The sequence below is a fragment of the Hylobates moloch genome, unplaced genomic scaffold (genome assembly GCF_009828535.3).
Source record: "Hylobates moloch isolate HMO894 unplaced genomic scaffold, HMol_V3 SCAFFOLD_18, whole genome shotgun sequence".
In the NCBI taxonomy this organism is placed as follows: Eukaryota; Metazoa; Chordata; class Mammalia; order Primates; family Hylobatidae; genus Hylobates; species Hylobates moloch.
The window spans coordinates 38,727,761-38,747,602 of record NW_026652293.1 but is presented as its reverse complement, the minus strand read 5'-3'; the positions used below and the strand labels follow the sequence as shown (position 1 = coordinate 38,747,602).

The following is a 19,842-nucleotide window of genomic DNA, read 5'->3' as shown; positions in this document are numbered from 1 at the left end:
TGCTTTCACAATACTATACTCTCCATGGATTATGCTTTACATGAATCCATCTTTATAACCCTATTCCTTTCTCATATTTAGTACTGTGGGCCAATGGACAACCTTCAATCATCTTTTCTACACTGACCCTCAGACATTCTATCTGCTCTCATGGACTCCTTTGTTTACCATGAATAAAGTTCCAAAATCTACATATTCATCCCAAGTCTCTTTCCAGTTCCCCTTCTTACATTGCCTATTTGCCATTTCTCCCTTCAATACCCTATACTTCACTCAAATTCAACATATTGAAAATAACAGGCCAGGCACAGTGGCTCATGCCTGTTATGTCAGCACTTTGGGAGGCCGAGGCAGGTGGATCACCTGAGGTCAGGAGTTTGACCAGCCTGACCAATATGGTGAAACCCCGTCTCTACTTAAAATACAAAAATTAGCCAGGCGTGGTGGCATGTGCCTATAGTCCCAGCTACTCAAGAAGCTGAGACAGGAGAATCGCTTGAACCCAGGAGGCGGAGGTTGCAGTGAGCTGAGATCACACCACCGTACTCCATCCTGGGTGACAGAACGAGACTGACTCAAAAATAAATAAATAACAAATTCCCCAGCCCCTTACTGCTACTGCTATCCCTTTCTACCCACCTTTCCCTCCTTTATACTCTCTCACACCATCTTCCTCACTTCTTTATATCCATTAATATGACCAGCACGTTCCCAGTCACAGAAGCCTGGAACCTAGAAGACATCTCTAGCTTTTCACTCAACTTTGTAAATTACCTCTTTTGTATCATAAGCCACAAAGTTCAATACAATCTTCTCTTGAAACGTCTCTTAATCTTATAAGCTTTCTTCCCCAAAGACTGTCTTTAACTTGAGTGCTAGATTATATAAGCAGTCTCCTCTTTCCTCCTAATTTTACATCCCTCTCCCTGTCAATCTTCCGAAAAGAAATTTGTAATGGCTGCATACTGCCTGGACCTGTGTCTTTCAAGCTCATCTACTGAAGAAGTATAACAGCAGAGGATAATGAAAACAAATCCTTTTATTGTCTGGAGTTACAGGATAAAATAACTTACTATATGCACAAATTTCTTTCAGAATCTTATTGGGATCTTAGCTTAAATCTTAGAATTTTACTTTAAAATTGCATGTGAATTGTGTTTTATACTTTATAAATCTATCTTCATGCCTGCAGTGGCTCACACCTGTAATCCAACTACTTTGGGAGGCCAGGGCAGGAGCACTGCTTGAACCCAGGAGTCCAAGATCAGCCTGTGCAACATGGCAAAACTCCACGTCTGCAAAAAATACAAAAATGAGCTGGGTGTGGTGGCAGGTGCCTGTAATCCCAACTACTTGGGAGGCTGAGGCAGGAGAATCGCTGGAGCCTGGGAAGTCAAGCCTGCAGTGAACCATGATCCTAACACTGCATTCTAGCCTGGGCAACAGAGTGAGACTCTGTCTCAAAAAAATCTTCATATAAAAATATTTATTTCCACCCAAGTATTTAAAAAGTGATGCTCCTAGAAGATGTGTCATGTTTATCCTGTGAAATTGCACGTCCCATATAGTTGTGCCCTCACAAGAATGTATACTCCAATTAGAAGAGTATAGGCCTTCCGAACAAAATCCAAAATCCTTCCAGGTTTTCAAAAGTCTCTATCACCTGGCCCCAAATTACCTCTTTAGTCATTTTTTTCCACAACACAAACCTTCTGCTCTAATCAAAATGATCTACTTTTAAACATCTCCTCTATGCCTTCCTAATGTATTCCATTTGTCTAGAATGTCTCCCTACACATTTCTGATTGGCTAGATTGTGCCGTATTTTAAGGTACAGATATCTCAATTCTTTCACAAATATTCTAGTAAATGGCAGCTTGTTCCTCTGAAACCATACAGAATTACTGTCCATACACCTCAAATGGCACTTAGTGAGAAAATACAGAGAAGAAAATATGGCAAATCATAATAAAAATTCTGAAAAATAGTACTAAAAGCTCCAAAAGCATCAAAGATAGTCAATTTACTTGATTTTAGTGAATTACTGAAAAATTTCTATATCAAGAGTTTATTTTGAACCAGTATGAATTTTACTGAAACCAAGTACACACGTCTCATTATGGGGTAACCTAGCGTAGTGTAATCTATTTACATACACTCTGTCATCTTGGAATCAGCATATTTTCATGCTTGTATCTTTACTTCCTAATAGCATAACTCATGTAAGTCAACTAACTCATTCATTAATTTTAGAAATGGTATTCATTAACCAATATTTATTGAGCATCTACTATTTATTTGTCTCCTTTAAAAAATGTATTCCAAATTTGTACTCATATATACTCTACCTTCTGTTGTAGCATAATCAAATTTCCTTGTGATTTTTTTCCCATCACTAATAGCCATAAACACTGCACTTATGTATGTACTACTGAGTGATTATCAAACACAGCAGTTTTAAAAATGAAAAGAAAGTGACCAAACAATTGGCCCTTTTATCAAAGTCCAAAGTATTACCATGGCAAATCAACTAGGGTAAAATTACTTAACTGGTGCACAGTTCAAGGTTATGAAAGTAGCACTAACAATCCTCTATTATAACCCTTAATAAAATGAGGTTTTAATGACATTTTAGGAAACATAAAATAAACTTAAGAATTCTATCTAAAATATAAAAGCTGTTTTTTCTAAATTCATGTTTAGTCCTAAGAACAGTCATACATCTAATAAAATGACTGAGTACATAATTTGAAAGAGCAATAAATTACAACCTTGAAGATGTAAGGTTGTAGCTATTTATCTTCAAATACGCGGTCAAACCTCAGTTTTCACACCCAATAGATGGGAATAATAATCCTGTCAAATCTATTAATACTTCATGGGGTTGTAATCATCAAGCCAGATACCGTATTTGAATACCTTTATGAACTATAAAGTTCCAAACAAATGTATATACTTTTTAAAAACCGGTTCTTCCGTGTCATTTTTCACATTCCTTTAAGTAAATAATCTCTACAAACGCTTCCTAACTGAACATACTATAATTCTCAGGACAGAAGAACAAAACTGCTCTTCTCAGAGTTTGCATCTGTTTCTGGAACTTTACTCCTTCCCTTCACAATCTAAGATAACACTCCATCACCTTCAGATGCAAGCCCCTAACTAAAAACTTCTGGGTGGCTATGTTAAAATGTTAGGAAATAGAGCTCTTGACTCAGAATTCTTTTTTTTTTCGAGATGGAGTCTCGCTCTGTCACCCAGGCTGGAGTGCAGTGGCATTGCACAGTGAGCTGAGTAATCTCAGCTCACTGCAACCTCCGCTTCCTGGGTTCAAGCGATTCTCCTGCCTCAGCCTCCTGAGTAGCTGGGATTACAGGCATGTGCCACCATGCACGGCTAATTTTTGTATTTTTAGTAGAGACTAAAAATAGGGGTTTTACCATGTTGGTCAGGCTGGTCTCGATCTCCTGACCTGGTGATCCACCTTCCTCGGCCTCCCAAAGTGCTGGGATTACAGGCGTGAGCCCCCGTGCCCAGCCGACTCAATTTTTATAGTTAAAATAAACTAGGGCCAATTCGATAGAATAAAACTCAGAGTGGTATAACAAGGACAAAACCAAAATAGCAGAGTATGTGGCAGCAGCTTGAGACATCTATTAACTCTAAAAATAAAAACAAAAACCAATACTTTCTGAAGCAGAGGACCATACACTTGAATAGAAAAAAAAAATGCTCTTGAATTTTCAGTAACATTCAGCTGAAATTTATACTTCCTTAAATTATGAATGTAGTAAACCAACCACAGCAGTATTAGCAGTATATAAGATTTTGTCATTAATAGAAACATACATTTACTATTACTATTATTATACTTTAAGTTCTGGGATACATGTGCAGAACATGCAGTTTTGTTACATAGGTATACACATGCTATGGTGGTTTGCTGCACCCATCAACGCGTCGTCTACATTAGGTATTTCTCCTAATGCTATCCCTCCCCAGCCCCACCCCGACAGGTCCCAGTGTGTGATGTTCCCCTCCCTGTGTCCATGTGTTCTCACTCTTTAGCTCCCACTTATGAGTGAGAACATGTGGTGTTTGGTTTTCTGTTCCTGTGTTAGTTTGCTGAGAATGATGGTTTCCAGCTTCATCCATGTCCCAGCAAAGGACATGAACTCATCCTTTTTTATGGCTGCATAGTATTCCATGGTGTATATGTGCCACATTTTCTTTATCCCGTCTATCATTGATGGGCATTTGGGTTGGTTCCAAGTCTTTGCTATTGCAAATAGTGCTGCCATAAACATAAGTGTGCATGTGTCTTTATAGTAGAATGATTTATAATCCTTTGAATATATACCCAGTAATGGGATTACTGGGTCAAATGGTATTTCTAGTTCTAGTTCCTTGAGGAATCGCCACACTATCTTCTTACACAATGGTTGAACTAATTTGAAACATACATATTTTTATATCACAACTATTATAGACATCTCAAAATATTGTTGATGCTTATTACTATTTAGAAAATACAATAGTTTTTTAACCTGAGGCCAGATCATGTTATTTAATTCATCAATAAACACATATATCACAACTTTAATATTTTGATAATTTTAATTCACTGTAACTGATTTCTTTGTTATTCTATATATTTTATTTCATGCATTTAAAAACATTTAAACATTACAGATTCAGTATCCCTTATTCAAAATGCTTAAGACCAGAAGTCTTCAAATTTCATATTTGTTTTGGATTTTGGAATATCTTTATACTCACGGTTGAGCCACCTCAAATCTGAAAATCCAAAATGCTTCAACGAGATCTTCTTTGAGTATCATATGGGTGCTTGAAATGTTTTGGATTTTGAAGCATTTAAGATTTTGGATTTTCAGATTTGGGATGCTCAATATATATTTCAAAAAAGGGTATCATAGGATTCACAAGACGACCACAAGGTACCATGGTATACGCAAAAAAATTAGCAACCCATGTTCAAAGGACCTACTGTCATGTAATAACCTAGTTTAAGAAACACGAATGACATGGCTCTCATGTCATAACATCAATAGTACACATATTCTGACTGGCCAAGCGCTTCCTTGAAGCAATATTTTAGGAAAAAAAATTTAATCAGTATATTATAAGCTTATTCAACTACTCAAGAAAAAAAAACTGATGATAGTAAAATTCTAAAGAGATCATAAAACATTTCATTTGTTATTGAGGTTAACTTTCAAAAGTCCTTATGTGGCCAGGCATGGTGGTTCATGCCTGTAATCCCAGCACTTTGGTAGGTCGAGGCAGGCGGATCACCTGAGGTCAGGAGTTCGAGACGAGCCTGGCCAACACAGTGAAATCCCATCTCTAGTAAAAATACAAAAAAAAAAAAAAACAAAATTAGCTGGGTGTGGTGGCTTGCACCTGTAGTCCCAGCTACTTGGGAGGCTGAGGCAGGAAAATTGCTTGAACCCGGAAGGCAGAGGTTGCAGTGAACCAAGATCACGCCACTGTATTCCAGACAGGGCATCAGAGCAAGACTGTCACACACAAACACAAAGAAAGTCCTTATCTGTTAGAGATACATACTGAAGGATTTTCAAGTGAAATGATAGGATGTTTAGGCTTTGCTTCGAAAATATTACCAACAAAAGATAGGACAAGCAACAGATAAAACAAAAATGACAATGCAAATTAATTAATCTGTTCTCTAATGAGAATATATGGATACAGCGAGGGAACAACACAGACTGGGGACAGTCAGGAGGTTGGATGCGAGGGGAGGGAGAGCATTACGACAAATAGCTAATACACGTGGGGCTTAAAACCTAGATAACGGATTGATAGGTACAGCAAACCACCATGGCACACATATACCTATGTAACAAACCTGCACATTCTGCACTTGTATCCCGGAGCTTAAAGTAAAATAAAATTAAAAAAAAAATTAATCTGTTCTCTTTACTTTTAGGTGTATTAATTTTAGATGTAGGTGTATTAATTTGTTCTCTTTATTTTGTAATTTTCCATAATAAAAGTTTAAAACTATATTCAGATTAGATCACAGAAAATACATTTACTAAAATTTATTAAGAGATGTATGGGCATATTCCTAACAGACCAAAATCCTTTTGTTTCTCACCCTGATAGTTACCAGGTCTGAACCACTATATTCATTCTTACATTCTTAGTAACACCATGTTTGCTAGATATAGTCTTTCAAAAATGCTAAGTAGAAAAACAAAGATACAAACATTCAGCGGGTGATTACAACTAAGCCCATTATTGGAAATGCGGCTAACTCTAACAATCCTGCCAAGAATACCATGTGTTCTGTGGACATATCTCTTAAAAACTGGATGTCAGTAAAACACATAAGCATTTGCTCAATTAATGTACCTTGATCTATTACAACTCAAATACAACAGTGGGGATGAAGTAAAAATTTGGAACACAAGTAACATTGCATACAATCTATTACCTAACTTCCAGATGATTTCAAATATCCAATAAAAGATTTTTTTCACCATTGAGAAAGATATTTATTTGGTTTACTTAATGTTAACAATTACACTAGTACTTTTTCTAAAATACTGTGATAGGGTAAGTACTTCCTTGATAAAGCAAGAATTTGATGTAAACCCCACTTGTATGGTGCAGTAAGAAACATGTCATTCATTTTCTGATTGTTAGAAACTACCATATATTTGTGTATCTTCATCTACCCCTGTAGAGAATTTGAAAAGATCAGGCCCCTCTTCAGTTAACCCTATGCAAATAAATGTGACCAGCTGTGTGTGGGGGGTAGGGAGGCGCGGGGAATGACAGAGTTTGTTATTTAAAGGTGAAAATCTCTAGCTTCAGGTATAACTTAAATAACAGATTTAAGTCTTTAAGAAGACTCAATAACTTCCAAAGAATATTTTTTTAAAGTGTACATAATAAAAGTAAAACTAATATAGACCTCTTTAGACAGCTTTCTCTGAATTATCTGATAATGAACATAAAAATGAGAAGTGAAAGGTGTATAGGAAATCTGTCACTTTCAGAATACAGTTCTCTTTCCTATGATTTCTCAACTCAAATGCTTCAATGATGTCCATTCATTCCCCCTGTATTCACACAGTTTTTAATTTTTTCCCTATGAGACCCTTTACAATCCTCTCAAGTTTCTCACTAAAACTAAATACAATATTTAAAACACACATGAACAATGCTTAAATTCTTAGTTTTTTCAGATATAAATTTGAACCCTCTGGAACTTCAGCTTTGTCATCTATAAAATAGGGATAACCATATTGGTTCTGTGCAGGTTGCTATCAGAGTTAATAGATAATGGCCATATATAAACTAAAAGGAGCCCTAGTATCAACTTTATCTTCCTTTTTTTTTAAACATTATTCACTGGGAAAATGTGTACATAAATATTTGTATAGTGACCACTGGTATGTATTATCACAAATTATGTCTTATCCTAAAACATTCCTGAGAAGGCAAAAAGAACTCCAAATGAGCTAAAAGATTATCATTACCATGATCCAGCACAACCATTCAGTTAGCAAATATTTATGGAACTTTCTGTAAATTATTGATGATATTTGTATATTAGCTGTCAGCTGCTGAGGTTGTCATACATCCCTTTTTGTCATTCCAAAATTATTTCTATCTATGCTAGGTTTCTAGATATGCTTAAGTTTTTTTTTTTTTTTTTTTTTAAATAAACTATCAGTTCCTAAACATATAAGCTGTCCAGGAGGCCAAGTTTTTCTAATAGCATCAAATAGAATAAACAACCTTTAATGATTTGGTTTTAAGGTCCCATGGGCATTGATGGTCTAATAATACAAAGCAGGCCAATACTGAGTCTGATACAATCTCCCTTTTAAAATAATTATCTTATCCAATTATACCCCAAATGCCTAGTATCCTCATGCTTTTCAAACCAATCTCTCTCAAGTTGTATAGTGCATGAGTAAATGTAATCTAATAGAGCCAAAAACAATAACAACTTCTATTGAGCATTTAATATGTACTGCATTACTTTGTGATATGCACTTTACACGTATTTAATCCTCATAGATTTCTAAGTTATAGGTACTTTTATTATACCCATGTTAAAGGAAGGAAAAATCATTCCTCAATTTTAAATACAGTAAGTCCTCACCTAATGTCATAGATACTGTGACACTGGATAATGTTCTTGGAAACTGTGACTTTAAGAGAAGGACTTTAAGGACCATGTGCAGCAGGTTCTTGAATAATATCATTTTGTTTAGCATTGTTTTGTTATAACATTGACTAGAAAAAAAATGGTTTTGTCACATGTCATTTAGCTTAAAATCCTAGTTTCCAAGAACCTATTAACAATTTTAAGTGAGAACTTACTGTAATTCCTAAAAATGAAACATGGTTACAAAATATTGGTTACAAAAGCCCATCTCCCAATTTTTCATAAGCTACACATATAGTCGTACCATTTCAAGTAACACAAAAATTACTATTTCTTTATGTAATTTGGAGATTGATTATTTTTAAAAGGGAATGGTCAACTTTATAATCATATTTTGTTAACTATTTGGCAAAAAAGTAACAACAGGAAAAAAGTCAACCAAGTATAGTAATCACAATTCTACTTCTGAATTTTCATGTAGTATCTAATTTTCTCTACTTCACTGAGGACACTCTTATACTAGAAAATTATTAATCCCTTTCTTAAAATAATGCATCCTTTTTGCTCCAACAGCTCTCACTGGTACATGCTACTAACAGACCACTAGGATCATTTCTATAAACTAAGAAACTTAGTAGCCTTGACATTCTATATCACATTTAATCAATGTCTGTTAACAGGTTAAAGCATTTTATATAAGTTCCTTACAAACGGTATATAAGGAGGAATAAGGTTATGTAAAGCCCTAATCTGAAATCAATTCATTTTGATGAAAAACATTAAAGCCTAAATCAGTATTCATATTCAATAAAAGTTAAATAGGAGTAACTCTAATCTTTATGATGAGCTTAGCAAGTTCTATTATTCTCTGGAAATAAACTGCTCACTCATGAGAGAAAAATGGTTATTCTATAAACATTTAATGAATCCTTTTTCAAAAGCTTCTTGCCTACAATATTAGTTTTACTAATAATGTCTGGAATGAGTATTAACTCTGTAATTAATAGAATGTTTAGATACAGTCCAAACTAAAGGCACTGAGATATGTTAAATGATCTCTCAACATCATTCTCAAATTAATATGCTATAATTCATTTTTATACTTGAAAAATTTAACTCTCAGAATAGAAACTAAGTATAGTTTTTGGACTATCAATTAGCCTTACCAGTACTAACCACTTCAAGTGATAAAGCATTCCACCCTAAAAACCAAAAGCAAACCCAAATAAACAAATGATCTTAAACAAGCACTAATACATGTTTACATAATTTCAATTAAACTCAAAAAGCAAAACCATACTAACTTATAATTTATAAAATCCCCTTAAATCATTTGATGTATGAACTTTTTATCCCCTCCAGAAGAGGATGTTACATTAAAACTGGATACATCCTTAAAAGAAAACAACGTGCTGCCTTATTTAGCACGGTATCTTCTCACTTGGTATGAGCACACTACTCAATTCCCATTCAAGTTCTGTAACATGTCTAGATTATCTATATTGGCCCTATTTTCCATTAATTCACAGATAAGATACCTTAGAATCCATTTATATCAAGTGTTTCACTTACATCAACTGTAAGACATTAAAAAAATATTAAACAAATATAAATAATGGTGTAGATTTTGAGGCTAATGTAAGATAAAGCTGTTCTGTTTTAATAAAAATATAGCAAGTGATCTCTACCAATGAGAAATTTTATTTTTATTCAAATTATATATAATTATGAATGCTGGATGTCCTACCATTCCAAAAGATGAAGAACACAGACAATGAAGTAAGAAGGCTTGGGTTCAAGTCCAAACAAGTCTCCTAATTCAGCCTTCTATCAGTGGAGAAGTGGAGATAATAATACTGCCAGAATTATATAATGTATAAGATTTCTATGAGACTGAATAAACTAATTTAAATGAAATTATGTTCTACAAAGCACTAAATAAATGTTATCATATCAATATGTCAACACGAAATTTCAGAACACCAGTGATAAAATAATTCAAAAAGTCTTAGGGAAAAATAAGACGCAAAAGATTAGCAATCAGTATAATTCTGGACTACTCGAGGGCACTGCTTAAAGTCAGAAGACAGTAGTTATATTTTCAAAATTATGATAGAAAATGATAAAGAATTTAGAATTTTATACCTGGCAAAACTATTGAGAGTAAAGGTAAAGATACTGTCAGACATAAAAGAAAATTTACCTCCCATACATCTTATTTAAGAAAGATACGAAAGGCTTTCAGTGAAATGAGTAAACTAAGGAAAATATATGAAAAATAAGGACTCTATTGCAAAAAAAAAAAAAAAAAATTGCAAAGAAAATTTCCAAGATAATGGTAAATAGGCTCTAAGATGACAATTGTACAGTAAGCCTAAAAAGCCTACAAAACTTCCTCTGCAAGGGAGGAAATTATTGATGTATCTCACTGTACTATAAGAGGTTTTACAGAGAGTTTTAGCGCTAACACAGAAAAGGAGCCAAATCATGCAGTGTCTTATAGACTGTTAGAAAAAATTCATTCTTTTTCTGCTTGTAATAGAAGCACTGGAGAATTTTAGACACAGGAATGAATGATTTGATTTAGAATTTTCAAAGAATTATCTGGCTGCAATGTTGAGAAGTGACTGAGACAGGAGTAAAAATAAGATAGCCAAATTAGTAAGGATAGCAAAATTCGAGATCAGAGGCTGTCTAATATGGTAGCCTTTAGCCCCATGTGGTTATTAAGCACTTGAAATGTGGCTCATCTGAATTGAAATATGCTTTAAGTATAAAATACACACTAAATTTTGAAGTTAGCAGAAGAGAAAAGAAGTAAAATATCTCAATAATTCTTAATATTTATTGCATGTTGAAATGATAATACTTTAGATACACTGGTTTCGATGACATATATGATTAAAATTAACTTTATCTGTTTTTTTAATGTAGCAATTATAAAATTTTAAATTGCAAATGTGGTTCCCATTATATTTCTGTTTCACAGTGCTGATCTAGATGGTGACAGACTAGAATTTTTAGAAGGTGGAAGTAGTAAGAAATACAGATCAGGATATATTTTGAAAGCAGAGCCTATGTAACTTGTTGGCTGAATAAATGTGAGGGGTAAGGAAAGGAAAGAAATCATAGTAATTCCAAAAATTTTGTCCTCAGGAACTTGGTAAATGGTGGTAAAAATATACTAGGATGGGGAAGTCTAGGATGAAATCCAAAATTCTGTTTTAGACTCTTACACCTGAGCTGCCCTGCTGAATATCCCAACAGACATGTCAAGTTCTGGTCTCAGCATTCACAAATAAAGGGTATATCATTCACAAGGAGTACATGCAAATGGCACCCCCAGAGTTATGTAATGTTCAGTCTGAAAAGTTGTATCTGACAACTTCATGTCAAGTATTCTCTAGATAGGATATACTCAACAAATATTGTTGATTTATTAGAACATAATGCAGGCACATAAATTTGATTCTTGTGTAATGCTAGATTCTGCTACTAAAAACATTTGAGAAAACATAGTAATTAGGAGTTCAAATGTTTTAACCTAAGAGCCCAGGAATCAAACCTCATCACCATCACACTAAGGCGCGATGCTCAGCAAAATGTTTAACCTCTCTGACCCTCGGTTTACTCACCTCTAAGATAAAGGTAAAATCTACCTCAAATAATGAGGATTAAATAAGACTAAAAAAGATAAAGCATGTAAGGTAATTAACATTATACCTGACACACAGAAAGCCTTAATACGTGAAAACTATTAATAAAATTGTGCGGCAAGAGATAAAGTAACAAAACTACTTAAGATTTTTGGAGAGTTTTATTCTAGTTATACTTTAATATTTTAGAATATAGTTTCTTCTATCAGAATTCTCCAAATTAAAATCTCTTACCTGTAAGTAGTGTTTGGAACATAAACATCCCTTGCGGGAAACTCTAAGATTTCTCTGGTAGGTCTAACTCTACTGTCAGGGTAAAGCTTCACTTGAAGCAGCTCCGGAGTTAGGCAATAATGGGGATTTTCAGGTGCGGGAGAAATGTCTATCTTGAGCTGAGCTGCAAATTATATATTAAAAAACAATGTAAAGATAATAAAAAACTCCATGTTAAACATGTTTTTTAAAGGACTTGGATCCTATTTTTGTAAGAAGTCTGGGAAGAATATTACAGAAACCAAATTTGTATTATTATCATCTCACGCCTCTAAATAATTTCATTTTGCAAAGTCTCAAACTTAAAAATTACTGATGCAGACATAAATGCATGTAAAATAATAAATGCTTATTAAATGAATGGGAATGAAGGAAGGAAGAGCAAAAATAGAAAAAAAAAAGAGCGATCTGGCATAGGAACAAGCTAAGTCATTTCAAAGGTTAAATGACTTAGTTTTGATTTAACAAACTTAAAGACATTTTTACTCTGGAATGGTTTGCTCCAACCATAATATGAATCTATTTTTTAATATTTACCATTCTATTACCATTCTAGAAAATAATGTTAAGCCATGATATTATTCATCACACTCACTTCAGTACAGTAATTCCCCCCCCATCCCCACTGGAGATATATTTTAAGACCCAACCCCTAGTGGATGCCTGAAACTGCAGATAGTACCCAACCTTATAGATACTGTTTTTCTCTATACATACATGCCTACAATAAAGTTAAATTTATAAATTAGGCAAAGTAAGAGATTAATACCCATAACTCATAATAAAACAGAGCAATTATAACAATATACTATAATAAATGTTATATGAATGTGGTCTCATTCTCTTTCTCCCTCTCTCCAAATATCTTAATATTTTCACATCGTGGTTGACTACATGTAACTGAAACTTAGAAAAGAGAAACAACAGGTAAGTGGGGACTACTGCACTCAAAGTACCAAAGATGCTGAATCCTGCATCTAAACTGTCAGATCACATGATAGTTAATAAAGTGAAGAAGACTGACAGGCATTGGGCATAGAAAAATGTCTGGGCCAGATAAATAAAAAAAAAAAGAATACATAATTATAAGCAATACAACATATTAGTGATAATAATAGTTGCAATCATTTCTACTCAAAATTTTTAAATACCTGTAATAGGTCTTAGTCGCCGTAAGACAGAAGATGGCCTTCTCATATCAGCAAGGAATTTGTAGAGATCTTCATCACTTAAGCGGTCTCCTTCCTGATTTCAATAATAGAGGAAAAAGTATTTGATAAAACAAATATAGCCGGGCACAGTGGCTCATGCCTGTAATCCTAGCACTTTGGGAGGCTGAGGCGGGCGGATCATCTGAGGTCAAGAGTTTGAAACCAGCCTGGCCAACATGGTGAAACCCCGTCTCTACTAAAAACACACAAAAAATTAGCCAGGCATGGTGGCACGTGTCTGTAGTCCCAGCTACATGGGAGGCTGAGGCAAGAGAATCACGGGAGATGGAGGTTGCAGTGAGCCAAGATCACATCACTGCACTCTAGCTGGGGTGATGGAGCAAGACTCCATCTCAAAAATAAACAAATAAATACATAAAAAATAAAACATATATATATGATGAAAAATAAATTCATAGTTTGTAAGTAAGCATGCCCTTATGCCTACAATGTAGTTAGAATAAAAAATTAAATTAAATTAAAATAATTATGATTATAAATATATCATACTAGTTTATTTCCTTTTTTATTTTTTCAAATTTTACTAAGATTTAATAATACCACTGTCTATCTTTTTTCTTACTTATAGTCCATTATCTATGCCTATAAAGTATTACAAAATACTCTCAAATATAGAAAACCAATACAAGTTACTGGCCGGGTGCGGTGGCTCACTCCTGTAATCCCAGCACTTTGGGAGGCCGAGGCGGGCAGATCATGAGGTCAGGAGATCAAGACCATCCTGGCCAACACAGTGAAGCCCTGTCTCTCCTAAAAAATACAAAAAAAATTAGCCGGGCGTGATGGCAGGTGCCTGTAGTCCCAGCTACTCAGGAGGCTGAGGCAGAAGAATGGCGTGAACTCGGGAGGCGGAGCTTGCAGTGAGCTGAGTTCGTCCCACTGCACTCCAGCCTGGACGACAGAGCGAGACTCTGTCTCAAAAAAAAAAAAAAAAAGAAAGAAAGAAAGAAAGAAAACCAATACAAGTTAGAGATAGATGAAAAGGAGAAGAGAAAAATAAGAACACAGACATAAAACAGAATCAAAAAGCAAACATATAAAAATATTTGAGTCTCATAAATTTATTACTCTTTAGTTCATATTTGCGTTTTCAACTTTATATCACAAATTTCTCCAATGCAAAATCTGCAGCACTGGCTAAGGTGAGGAGGAGAAGAAGGAAGAAAGGAGGAAGAGAGAGGAAGAAGAGGGAGGAAGGATTTAGATGAGGGAGGGAGGGGGAGGAGGAATAGGAGGAGGAAGAAACTACTGTTAAGGAAAATCACAACTATCCTGATACTAAGGCCAGAAAGAAAACTCCAAAAGGACTTCAACCAATATGAAAAGAGATCTTGAAAAAAACAAATTACCCATAGCCAATTAACACAAATATTCAACTTAATGTTAATATTTTTTTCTTCTTACAATTAAGATAGCTAGGGTTTTTATTCTTTTATTGAAGAGTCAGTCTTTAGATTTTATCAATCCAATCTTCCTGCTTTGACATTTTATTGTTTTATGCATATTTCGTATATTGTTCTTTTATCTTATTTGGTAATGAATATATTTGAGGCTACTTTATTACTGTCAACTCACCTTGAGCCACAACCCATTTGTTCTTCATCGTTATATTTTAAACAAGGATATAGAATTGATCTTTTATCTCACTATTTAGAAAAAATAATTCTTAATTTCTAAGTGGTTATAGGTTTTTATTAATAACGTAAAAGGCTTTTAGTTTTATTGAGTTACAGTTAGAAAATCTGACTTTACAAGGTTTCTTCAGTGACCCAATATAACTAATTATTGCAAATGTTCCATCAGTTGTTGAAAAAGTATATTCTTTTCTTGTGCATACAGAAATAATATAAACTTTTTTGAGACCAAGTTGCCAACACATGAAATTAATTTTTAAATGGTCCTTATTCATAATATATTCAGATTATCTCTAGTCTTCATTATTTCTATTTCACCCATTAAATTATATTTTCTCTTTTGGTACTTATTGGTCTCCATTCTTTATTCCCTGTTTCCATGCCTTTTTGGTGAGTGAGGCACAATTCCCTCCCTAGGCTTGGCCACATGCCTTGCTTTGCCAGTAAGCAAACATGATGCAAACAGAGGCTTGAAAAACATTTGCACAATTTAATTTGCTCTCTCTCTTGAACTTTTGTCAGAGCTATGAGAACATGACCAAGCTAGCCTGCTAGAAGACGAGAGTAGAATTTGAGAGGCATGTCACAGAGCTGAGTCATTTCTGTCTTCCCAGTAGAAGTCAGCCTATATTAGCTGATCTCAGCCAACCTCCAAACTTGTGAACGAGCCTAGTTCACTGGAGCAGTCTAGCTGATACCCTTTCCTCTACATTGGTTACTTACTGTCCTGTACCGCTGAAAAAAATAGATAACTTATATATGTCAACAAATAGAACAAATGTCTTCAAAACTATTGTGTGGGTTTGATTTTGTTTTTAAATATCTACGTATTTCTAATAATTTTGACTTCACACATTTTATTTATTTATTTTGAGACAACGCCTCACTTTGTCACCCAGGCTGGAATGCAGTGGCATTATAACTGCTCACTGCAGCCTCAACCTCCTGGGCTCAAGCAATTCTCCCGTCTCAGCCTCCCAAGTAGCTGGGACTAGAGGTATGCACCAACATGCCCAGCTAATATTTTTTATTTTTATAGAAACAAGGTCAGCCGGGTGTGGCGGCTCACACCTGTAATCCCAGCACTTTGGGAGGCTGAGATGGGCGGATCACAAGGTCAGGAGATCGAGACCATCTTGGACAACACGGTGAAACCCCATCTCTACTAAAAATACAAAAAATTAGCCGGGCATGGTGGCAGGCACCTGTAGTCCCAGCTACTCAGGAGGCTGAGGCAGGAGAATGGCATGAACCCGGGAGGCGGAGCTTGCAGTGAGCCGAGATTGCACCACTGCACTCCAGCCTGGGTGACAGAGCGAGACTCCGTCTCAAAAAAAAAAAAAAAAAAAGAAACAAGGTCTCACCATGTTGCCCAGGCTAGCCTCAAACTCCTGGGCTCAAGCGACCCTCCAGCCTTGGCCTCCTAAAGGGCTGGGATTACAGGCATGAGCCAACATGCCTGGCCAACACATTTTAAATCTGTACATAAATACTAATGATTACTATATCCCTACTGTAGACAGTAATCTCTCATAAACTGAAAAAGAAAAAACTGCCTTCTGTGTCTCATTCAGGGAAAAATCTGTGCCTTGAATTCTACTTAATTAAAATGGTAATCTCTGTTTTTAACTTAATTTGCACTTGCCTGATGCATAATTTTCTAGCTACTTAAAAATAGTTACAAAAATAGTATATGCTCATGGTTAAAAATTTTTAATACAGAACCATATTAAACAGTTTCTGTACTGTAAACATTTTCCACTGCTCCACGTTTCCAGCAATCATTTATTTTTAAGTTTTCATAATCATTTTGTGCTACTTCCCAGTTATAGTAACAGTATTCAAAACAGTGTCCAGAACATGGGGATGAATGCTCAAAAAATACTGGTTGGATAAATAGATAGGGGGTGGATGGCTTGTTGATTTATGCTTATAATACCAATTTATTGATAAATAGCAGGATGAAGAAATGAAAAGAAAGCTGTGGAATACCAGCAGAAGTGGTGTAGCAGCTGAAGAAGTAGAAAGAGGGGAAAGTAACATAACTGCGAGGTTGTGTCACTGTAGCAAATCTACTACCCCATTTCCTAGCTATATCTGGTCTATCACTTTATCCAAGTGTAGTCTTCTCTAGATTCTCTTTTACTACTGTCCATAATAAAAAGACCAATACCATTTGAGACATTTATCACTGGCTTTTTTTCCTATGAGTTTCTCAGAGTAGCTGCCTATGAATACTACTGATATGTAACAGTGAAGGGGACTTCAAGTAGATTGCTATCTGTCTATTCAAGGTCCATTCAATTGAGGTCTACCCTCAATTCCTGCCCTCTCAAGTTACGAGATATCAGTAAGCCAGGATTTCCTCTTCTTACTCAGAATAACATCTCAGAAAAAGGAATTTTGAAGGAATTATTAGCATTTTCCCTTAGTCCACTCCAAAACATGTACTACTCCAGTTTGTTACGCTAATACAAATTTTCTCCCCATTCTTATACGGTTCCAGTCACCTAGTCATTTACAACAAAGACTTTCAAAATTTTCTGATCTTGATTCATGACATAGAATCCATTTTACATCAAAATCTAGTATATACATATATACATGTGTACACTCATACAAAAGGGGGAGGGGGGGAACAACTCCCTGAAGCAATATTTAACCTTACTACATGCAATGCACTATTTTTTCTATTCTACTCATGTTTTCTTTTCTTTTTTAACCTGGGTGTCATCTACTAAGCTGATTTTCATTATCATTAAGAATCATGACTGGCATTGGAAAAATACAGATTTGACTCATGGTTAAAAGTGAAGGGAACAGGTTTGCAAAGAGTAAAATACCTTTGATAGAGAACATCTTGGATCTATACATTCACCTCTAAAAATAACACTGACCTCACTTTAGCACAAAACGCACTCCTAGGGCCTGAAAGTTCTATTTCACATATTATGAATATGATAGTTTAGGCCAAAAATACTTGTGTGGGGAAGACATGTAGGCCACATACTCATTCTCATAAAGAAAATTCATAAACAACCAATGTTTAAGAAAAGTTACACTATTAACAATTTGGAAATAGGATACAGGCTGGACATGGTGGCTCACGCCTGTAATCCCTGCACTTTGGGAAGCCGAGGAGGGTGGATCATGAGGTCAGGAGTTCGAGACCAGCCTGGCCAACATTTAGTATCTTGTCTCTACTAAAAAATACAAAAATTAGCCGGGCATGGTGGGTGCCTGTAATCCCAGCTACTCAGGAGGCTGAGGCAGGGAGAACTGCTTGAACCCAGGAGGCGGAGGTTGCAGTGAGCCGAGATCGTGCCACTGCACTCCAGCCTGGGCAACAGAGCGAGACTCTGTCTCAAGAAGAAGGAAAAAAAAAAAAAAAACAAAAAGAGGATACAGGTATGAAAGATGGATTTTGATGCATTATTAGCCATGGTCAACATTTCACATTTAAATAAATATAATGCTAAAATAATAGGAACAATATAAATTGTTTCTCATTCTTATAGTTGCTTTTATTATTTTTATTCTTAAAGTTTTTAAGTTTCTTGGAATCACCCTCACATACATGTATAGTACAATTACTACCTTTCTGAAACTAAAAATATTTATGCACAAACATCTCCCCAAAATTCCTACATGACAGAACAATACCTGCTTAAAAAAATTTGTCACTGTGAGAGTAGCTGGTCGAAAGCTCGTCAAGTTACAAGCATCATCTCCACTTGTTGTCCTTTCAAGTGATCGTCTGCCAACAATACTAGAATTCCTCCTCTCTGACCAAGACCCCTTTCGTTCTACAAAAGAATTAAAAAAAAAAATTCATTTTCATAAAAGTTAAATTTTGTTTTAAAGTAGCTTTCCAAACACAAGGAAGAATCTACTAAATTGAAAATTACCCACTCAGCGTATCAAGTATAGTAGGAGAATTTTGCTTTTGGAGAGATTAGTAACAAAGTACCTAAATCTTGTGGTTGTCTTTTTACAACATCACAGGTGTAAAAATAAGTTTCTAACATGCAAAGATCTATGGACATGACCAATCATGAGCCACAAGGAACAGCTACATAGGAAGTATGCATTTACTACAAAATGTTTACCACAGGGAAATTTTAGTCATCGTTAATCGTCCCTCAGTCTTAGCTCTTTAGTTTGAAAGAAAATTGTAAGATAACTTGTATTCAAAGTACTTGCAAGATAATCCTATTATTTAAAACCAACAGAACTAGACTGAAGATTAACAAGGAAATAGAATACTTGCACAAAACTATAAACAAACTAGATCTAATGGACATTTACACTACACTATACTACACTAAGCAAGAGCAGAATATACATTCTTGTCAAGCACTTAGAAAATATTCTCTAAAACAGTCTATATACTAAGCCATAAAACAAGACACAATACATTCAAAGAGATTAAAATCATATAAAATATGTTCTCCAACAACAGAAGAATTAAACTATAAATCAAAAACAGAAGAAAATGTGCGGAATTCACAAATGTGTGTAAGTATAACAGCCCATTTAAAAAATAGCTAATGGATAAAGAAGGAATAATAGAAATTACAAAGTATTTAAGATGTATGAAAATGCAAAAACAACATACCAAAGCATTGCTAAAGCAGTGCTCGGGGGATGATTTATAGCTATTAATGTCTATTTTAAAAAGAACTATCTCAAATCAGTAATATAACCTCAGACTTCAACAAACTACAAACTACAAAAGAAGAGAAACTAAATCCAAAATCAGCAGAAGGCTACAAGAGACAACTGCAGAGTGGAAATAAGGAAAAGAGAAACTATAAAAACCATACAGAAAAATCAATTAAACCAAAAACTGTTTCTTCAAAAGATAAACCTGACAA

General features: G+C 34.9%; 1 protein-coding gene across 10 annotated transcripts in view; it reads right to left on the bottom strand.

Moving 5' to 3' along the window:
• DOCK7 (dedicator of cytokinesis 7) overlaps positions 1 to 19,842 on the bottom strand; it is a 235,837-nt gene that overhangs the window by 155,357 nt on the left and 60,638 nt on the right. For all 10 annotated transcript variants that reach the window (XM_032136382.2, XM_032136374.2, XM_032136373.2 and 7 more), the window contains exons 12-14: positions 18,629 to 18,771; positions 13,251 to 13,344; positions 12,061 to 12,223 (exon numbers count right to left, since the gene is read on the bottom strand). In XM_032136382.2, coding sequence (XP_031992273.1) covers positions 12,061 to 12,223; positions 13,251 to 13,344; positions 18,629 to 18,771 — 400 coding nt within the window. The remainder of the gene's footprint in view (positions 1 to 12,060; positions 12,224 to 13,250; positions 13,345 to 18,628; positions 18,772 to 19,842) is intronic.